Below are 8,271 nucleotides of genomic sequence, written 5' to 3' on the forward strand. Positions count from 1 at the left end.
TAGAAGGCCTCTGGGATCCTTTCCAGGTTTTAAGATTCTATGGTTCTAACCCAGTGAGAATTTAGTAGATAAAAACTTAATGGCAGTTAATAGAGTAAGAGAAGACCTCACGGAAGGGATGGGACTTGATCTAGGACTTTCGTAAGAAGAGAAGAGGGCATTCTTAGAAGGAACATTACATGTGGCATGTGGAGGGGACCAGTGAACCTGGTTGGTTGGTATGGATCTGTGGATGTGGGTAATATGTTTTCAGAGTTAAATATGATACAGATTTAAAAAGTCCTAAACTTAAGCAAGTTGGTTTGCATTTTATTAGTGGAACAGTGAAAAACCATGGATATCTTTAAAATGTTGGTGGGGAGGTGGAGAGTGGCAAATGATCAAGCCATAAAAAGTACATGATACTATAGAGGAAACAAGCTTTGGAGTCTCACTGACCTGAATTTGACTCCTGGTTCCACCGCTGGCTTGACACACAACCCGGTTCAAGTTACCTAAAATCTTAGCCTCTGTTTCTCCACATTCAAAATGGAGATGTTCACTCTTCTTGAGATGGCTGTGAGTTAAATGACATAATGCATAGAACTACAGCAAAGTGGGGATTCCTTGCTTAGTTCCTTTTCTTTATAATGTTCATTATTAGAGAATCCCTTGGCTGAACTAATTACTTCGCACAAAAAGCTAGGACAAAGAAAGGTCAGATCTCTATGATGGGCTGTTCATTGCTGGCCCAGCTATCTAATAATTTTATCTGGGAATATTGAAAATAAAACAATCAAAAGGGCTAAATAACTAAAGTAGGTCACATGTGTCAGTTGGGTTGAATAAAATTTGGTCAGACTTCAACTTTGAGGCACAAGGAAATCAAAGAGAATCACTGAAAACAGAACTCAGCCATCAGTAATTTCCTAAACATCTGGAATGTGGGTATTGATCATTTCTTCTTTAAAATACGAAGGAAAGTGTTATGCTGTAATTTTTTACTTCAATAATTCCAGCTGAGAGTGCTACAGTCAAAGTCTACTTGAAACCAAATTTGGCAAACTTAATAAACAAGTCATTTATTGCAAGATGTTTAAAAAGAATCACTGAAGCACTAACCTCAAATGATCCCCAAGAGTACAATTACAATCTGTCCTCAAAGATAGAAAGGCAGAATAGATCAGCTGGGAGCAGAGTCCTGAAAGCTACAGATGGTGATGTGCAGATCTTGAAATGGGTTTGGTGGTGACACAGAGCCCAAAACTTGGATTTTTCATCTCTGATCATGGTGCTGGCACTGGAATGAGTTCAATGGCAGAGATTCCTCTCTTTGAGTAATTGACCTGATTTTCACTTAGATTAACATAGGACAGTTGAGACTTTGCTAGTATGCCATTTCAAGCTTAGTTTATTCTCAGAACCCCACAAGATCCTTTTAACTTTTGCTCCTTTCAGAAAAGGAGAGTATAGAAGTGGTATAAACGACTGGGCTTCTAGCGAGAACTCAAATGGGTATTTTTTGCTTGATTGTATTTGCCAGGTCAATTCAGCACATATTTCTTCTGTGCCCACTTATTTAGCGCCAGGCTCAGTGCTGGGTACAGAATGAAAAGCAGATGTAACTTGTTAATAGCACTTTGTTCCCAGTGTGGTCTCTGGTTGAGAAACATGGGCATCACCTGGGAGTTTGTTAGAAATGCAGAGTCTCAGGCTTCACCCCAAACCTGCTGAATCAGAATCTGCATCTTAATAAGATTCCAGATGATTTATGCATGGAAGATTTTAAAGGCACAAATCTAGTATCTTATAGACTAGGAAGAGAAAGAAAAATGTAAATGAATGTTTTCGTATTATATCATAGATATGTGTCCATAGGAATACAAACGAGCAGGACCTATTTCAACCCAAGTATGACAATAATCACACTTATTACTCTTTTGAGAGTTTCAAGTGTCCATTAACTCAAAATACAGTAAAAAAAAAACCTATTGGCAAAATTCATGGGTCAATTTATCTCACTTATTGAGATAAAATACTTATTAAATATTATACTTTAATGGGTTTTAGACAAGTGAGGCTAAACCCTTTAATTACTTTAAAGAGCATGTTCATTGAAGCTTTTAGAAGGCATTTTCAGAAGTTCAATTGCCCAAGAAAATAATCAGTGTAAGAAGATTAGGTTACCCAGGAGAAAAAGATGTCTTCTACATACCTGTCATAAGGAGGGAGGGGTTAAAAAAGGATTAAGATCTTTTTCTTCTGTAAGCCTCCATGGGCATGGGTTTTATCATTTTAAGAGTACGTTTATATACAGTAATTTGATCCTCTCATCAAAACAAGAAAGAGAATAATTTAGCCCAATCCTTTTTGTTATCTCCTCCACAAAGGGAAAATTGAAGTCGGCTTCCAAAACTGGTAGGAGGTCCCCAGAAACATAATTGATAACAAGGTACTGGGGTTCAAATTGGTTGGCCTGGATTAATCCCTGATCACTTGGTTGGACTTAAAAGTTATACAAGCAAATGGCAGGGGATTGAAGAGGTTGTATGGAGGGGAAAATCTAACAACTGCAAACAAAGCCAAAGGCCTGAATTTAGGCCAATCTGTTAGCAAAATAATACTAATCATCATCATCATATTTTTTAAATCTAACAGTAAAGGTCAGGTTTTTGTTTCACCAAAAGTAAAATATATTGTTAAAAGTACAGCTAGAAAATATATTTTAAAGCCATAATAGGACAGGTTGGCACACCTTAGCATGAAAACGGAAGCAAGGTCCATTTTCAACCATCTCACAACTTCTGTGCCAATCACACATGGTGAATACAAGCTGTACTTGAGCAGAGAGTTTTATTGTGCTACTCTCGGGTGATTGTATATCACTAGTACTCCTCTTGCACTATAACTGTCTTATTTATTTGAACTTAAATAGAAATTATAGGATTCTTGTTGGACTGAACTGTCTTTTGTGGTTAACTTCAGTGGTTAGCTCTTTTATAGTTAAGTAGAACAATGTAAGAAACGGGCGATTTCTGTTGACAATCAACTGAGAGTACATGATTATTTAAAATGCAAGAATGTTCCCCACAGAAGGATTTATGTAAGGCCAGATCTTATGGTTGACTAGTCACTATTTCAAATGCCTCCGTACTCTGCAAATATTTTCCATTGACTCTAGCCAGATAAGCAAGAACTAACTTGTACCAAATCATGGACTATAAAGTACATTTGTACTGCTATACTAAATTCTCTCTATGTCCCACCCCACCTCTCTCTAGGGGAGAATATGGCTTTCATGAATATACAGAAGTCAAGACCGTCACGATGAAAATTTCTCAGAAAAATTCATAAAGAAACCAAAGAGAGCAGAGAGAAGAAACTTCAATTGCGAAGCATCTCCTATAGTCGCTAATATAGTGGATTTTACATCCAAAGCTGTTCTTTGCTTGATTTTTTTAAAATAAGCAAATCATGTTAGCATTAATACCACACATAGAAAACTTGACATCTAGCTTATTCTAGAAGAAGCATTTGCTTTCTAATATGTGACCCTAATTCCTATCCTAAATAAATAGGACGGATTTGGATGAAAGATCTCTCTAGCTCTGTAATAGTTATAATAGCTCTTTTCTTTGTAGCTACTTGTCCAGGATAATCATTTTATAGAGGAGGACCAATTGCCATTTAGCAACTTTTCCTTGACAATCCCTTGAAGTGCTTAACATACATGTTAACTGCCCAGTAGGGGTGCTCTGTCCTCAGTAGTTGTGAAATCATTGGTGTCTCTTGAAATGTTTCCTAGAATGTGGTGTCTGTCTGTCAAAAAGAGTAAAGCCTGAAATACTTGGCTGTAATCTGAATATAAACCTCAATAAAAACAACCTTGCATGATTCTTTTTAAGTTTGAATTTTTTAAGTAGAGGTTTTGGTTATGGTGATTTATTTTCCCTGTCACTCAAAAGCGGTGTTACAGTTAAATAGAGCATAAAGATGCATTTAAAAATAAAAGCCTAATCCACCCGTTCTCAAAAGGATGAAGAAACGTATTTTACTTTCCTGAGGAAATGTATTTTACTTTTCTGAAGAACTATTGAAGTCCTTTGCTTTCACATTTGAGATGAATGGTTTCAGTCATTCAGAAAGTATCCGAGTGCCGACAAGTTCTGGGGACCACGTTAGGTGTGGTAGAAAACAGATGACGGTGGATGGTCTATTATCTCAAGATGCTTTAATGGTGAAGAAATACACGATCCAAAAAAGGAAAGGGAGGAGGTAGAATGGAAATGAGAATTCTAAGAATGATATGAGCACAGTAATAATACCAACGGAATAGTAATGAAATCTTAACTGTGGAAATTGGGAATGACTTTGTGAAGGAAATTTGACTGAATATGAGCCTTATTGATGAGCAGATATGAGGATAATAACATAAAATCCCCACTTTCCATTTCTTTGCCACAAACCGCACATGCAGCACTTCTTCCTTTGATCACAAGCACTTGGAGCTAGGTCAGATCTCACAAGATAAAAGACACAATCCTCCAGACTGTCAAGTAGGCCTAAGACTTCATATACCAGCTGCATTTTTGACAGTCCCCATGACACCCTCATTTCTGACCTGTTGGCTTCACATTTGGGGTTTTTCTACTATCTCCCTCAGGATACCCCTCACTTCTGAACTATTGGCTCCCACTACTCCCTTGAGTTCAATAGTTCACTATAACAACTCACAGGACTCATGAAAAGTACTAACAACTGCAGTTTTATTATAGGAAAAATGATACAAATGAAGACATAATAAGGTGACGCCTGGGAGGGCTCCGACTGCAAAGCTTCCATGTCCCAAAAAATGACATGCTACCCTCCTACTTACTTCAATGTCTTTCACCAACAAGTAAGCCCATGGAGCTTCCATGTCAAAGCCATTATCAGGGCCTCATTATGTATTCATAATTGATTGAATAAACCCACCTCCCCTGAGGTCAGCTAATAGCATACGGTGGTTTTTTTTGTCTTGGTCAGCCCGCACCTGGGTCACCTCATTAGCATATAAATTCTCAGGTGTAATTCGGAGGCTTATAGATAATAAAGGCAACTCAGTTACTCGGAAAATACCAAGGGTTTAGAGTTAGCTCCTGGGAACCAAGGACAAAGACCAGATTACTTGGGGTAAAGTTAATGTAAACCCACAGCAGTTTTGTAATAAATAAAAAGGAAAGAGTCTCTCAACGTAGTCTTTCAGGATATCATTCACTGGTGAAACAAACAAATTGGAAAATCCTATATATTTTCCCTCTCAGATTATCAAATTGCATATTAACACATCCAAGTTTCTGAGAAGTCCTGCAGCTTGTTTAGTTTTGTTTGATAGAGTGCTTCCCAAATGTATGTGACCAGAGAACTTGCCCTTCCCCATCCTCACTGAACACCAATTAACATTAAGAAACCCACGTGGGAGGATGCTACTCTATACCATGAGGTATCACTGGCTGCTCTGGGGAGAAATCTGGGCTTCAAAAGGGAACAGTTAGAAAAATGCCTTTTTGTAAAATTGACCGGCCCATACTTACATACTTACGTCCTCATACAAAGAGGTTCTGTTTGTGCTCCCATTCTTCCTTTATGAAGTGACAAGCCCAAAAGAAATTAAGTAAATATTTGTATATTTCCATACCCATTGCTGTCCAATCGATTCTGACTCATAGTGACCCTATAGGACAGAGTAAAACTGCCCCATAGGGTTTCCAAGGCTTGTAATCTTAATGGAAGCAGACTGCCACACCTTTCTCCCGTAGAGTGGCTGGTGGATTCAAACTGCTGACCTTTCCACTTGCAGCTGAGTGTTTAACCACTGCTCCACCAGGGCACCTGTTTGTTGTATTACTGTATATATTCTAAAACAATCTTAGATCATTAAGGTAAAATTTGAGCCAGCTAATTTTTAGGATCTAGGAGATCATTGGTGGTTCACTGGTAGAATTCTCTCCTCCCATATATGAGACTCAGGTTCAATTCCTGGTCAATCCACTTCATGCAATCCACCACTCGTCTGTCAGTGGGACTTGCATGTTACTATGATGCTGAACAGGTTTCAGTGGAGCTTCCAGACTAAGATAGACTAGGAAGAAAGGCCTGGCAATCTACTTCTGAAAATCAGCCAGTGAAAGCCTGAAAACTGCCTGACTTACAACTGATCGTGGGGATGGCACAAGACCAGGTAGTGTTTTGTTCCATTGTGCACAGGGTCACTGTGAGTCAACGGTGGTTAACAGCAACAACCATTTTTAGCATAATGGTTTTTTTTTCAGATTCAGCTTTTTATAAAAATAATTAAGTTTGTTGTTTTACATGAGCAGACACTTCAGTGCTAGTGCTAAAGAACACAATGTTAGCTGTCACAGCTGAGTACCATGATCTAAGAACAAATTAAATTCACTAGAAAATGAAATGCATTAGCTTCTTTGACCTTAAATAATTATAGCTCCAATTGAAAGAGCGTCTCAAACTTGTGTGGGCCTATAACATTTGTAATCTGCACTATCTTATAAGATGTGGAACATAATTACTATTTTGAAAACTGGAGGAATCAAAATCTTAGAGCAAAATGACAGATGTTTGGGCGTTGAGAAAGAAAAATATCCAAATACAGAGGAGGGTTGTGTTTTCCTAAAACCAGACCGCGTCCACCTTTTTCAAAGATTTGTTTAAAATCTCGTATAAATAAATTAATAAGTAGACAAGTTAATTTTGTAATGGCACCCCACCAGAACATTTTTAAATGTATAACAAAGAGAGCCGAACACAGAGCAAGACAAAAGCCAGAAGCACGTTTAAATATTTAAAAATGAAATCCCCGTTGTATAAATAAGACTTTGCAGAATTAAACAGAAAATTATCTGTTTTATATTGGCTCGTTCTGAGTCTCTAGACATTATTTGTATTTCTTTACCTCCAACTTATAAAGCCCTATTGCCAATAAATCCTAAAACCTTGACTTCAAAAAGTTAAAGAATATCTTAATAGCATCTGTGCTACAGGAAATAGAGGAAGGATCTTTATTATGAAGAATTCAGTTTTGCAGTCTTAATAAGTATGATCTCATTACCCTCAATAGCCACATGGTAGGAAGTATTTTCATCTCCAGGAAAACCAAACTAAGTCACAGAAGTTGAAAGTAACTTGTTTAGGCAGAGACAATGTTACGGCTTTCCAAATCTATAGGTTTCCAAATATCTACCGTCTTCCCCACCCCCCGGCCCCCAATTTTCATGATAAATACTTGAGGATTTATTTTGAAATAGCCAAGGAGAATTAGGTATTTTTTTTCTTAAATCCTTATAAGACGGTTCCACAGAGCCAACTCAAAGAATTTTAGCCATTTCTTTGTATGATTTGTTTCAAAGGGAGTGATAAACCCAAAAGACTCCTTTCTCTGCACAATACATATAATTTTTTTAGGATCTCATTTCACTGAAACTTTAGAAGTGCAATCATACGCAACACGCAAATAACTAAACTGTTATCTTTGGGTGGTTTTCAGGGGGTATGCCAGAATAACCAATTTACATTTTCACACGAACCACAAGCTCCTAATCAGAGTTTCATTTGATTATTTACTTCTGGATTTTTGAGTTTTCCAAAGGTGCTTTTGAGCCTTCCCATTTTGAGAGTGAAGGAGATAAAGGCTAAATTTCCTGGATACCAAAATTCAGTTATGGCCAGGAAGGGTGAAAAGCTTTCTGTGTAGCACCCTGAAACTCTGGTATTCTGGAAGATATCATCCTGAGTCAAGACACAAATAAAAGGGAAGCAGCCCAATTCTCACATTGACTCTCTGTGGAAGAGTAGAAATGGTGTCTCTCTCTGAAGACAAGGCCACAAAATTCTCCGTGGATGTTTGGGTCAGCTCTAAATCATGTCTCTTAACTGGCCTTCAGATACCTAGCACTGCATGTATCCCAGGGAAAAAATAGTCCCATTCACAAACATTCGGATGATTCCCAAACATCTAGAAAGTCAGATTTATCTCCTGATGAAATATCTATGCCGAAGACAGAGCAACTCTTTTTGTACATTTACATTAGTTAATGAATGTGTTGACTAGTTTCAGAAGAATTTAATTAAAAATAATCGGTGACTTTTGAGTTTTACAGGCATGTTTACAGGAGACTCGTACTGTGCTATCCTGAAGAGATTTCACCAGACTTTTAGGATTTTGTTTTTATTTCTGTCAGATCACTTGCTTGCTTAAGGAGCCGTCAGTCCTAGTCTTAAGAAGTATATTCAGTG

The 8,271-nt window shown here is 37.6% G+C and overlaps 1 protein-coding gene across 1 annotated transcript in view; it reads left to right on the forward strand.

Annotated features, from left to right (window-relative positions):
- The window catches only part of ALDH1A1 (aldehyde dehydrogenase 1 family member A1), a 52,911-nt gene extending 49,037 nt beyond the window's left edge, over nt 1–3,874 (forward strand). The window contains exon 13 of the mRNA XM_004383291.3: nt 3,261–3,874. Coding sequence (XP_004383348.1) covers nt 3,261–3,333 — 73 coding nt within the window. The 3' untranslated portion in view covers nt 3,334–3,874. The remainder of the gene's footprint in view (nt 1–3,260) is intronic.
- Nucleotides 3,875–8,271: the final 4,397 nt, after the last annotated feature.

Source organism: Trichechus manatus, unplaced genomic scaffold (assembly GCF_000243295.1).
Source record: "Trichechus manatus latirostris isolate Lorelei unplaced genomic scaffold, TriManLat1.0 scaffold00107, whole genome shotgun sequence".
NCBI lineage: Eukaryota > Metazoa > Chordata > Mammalia > Sirenia > Trichechidae > Trichechus > Trichechus manatus.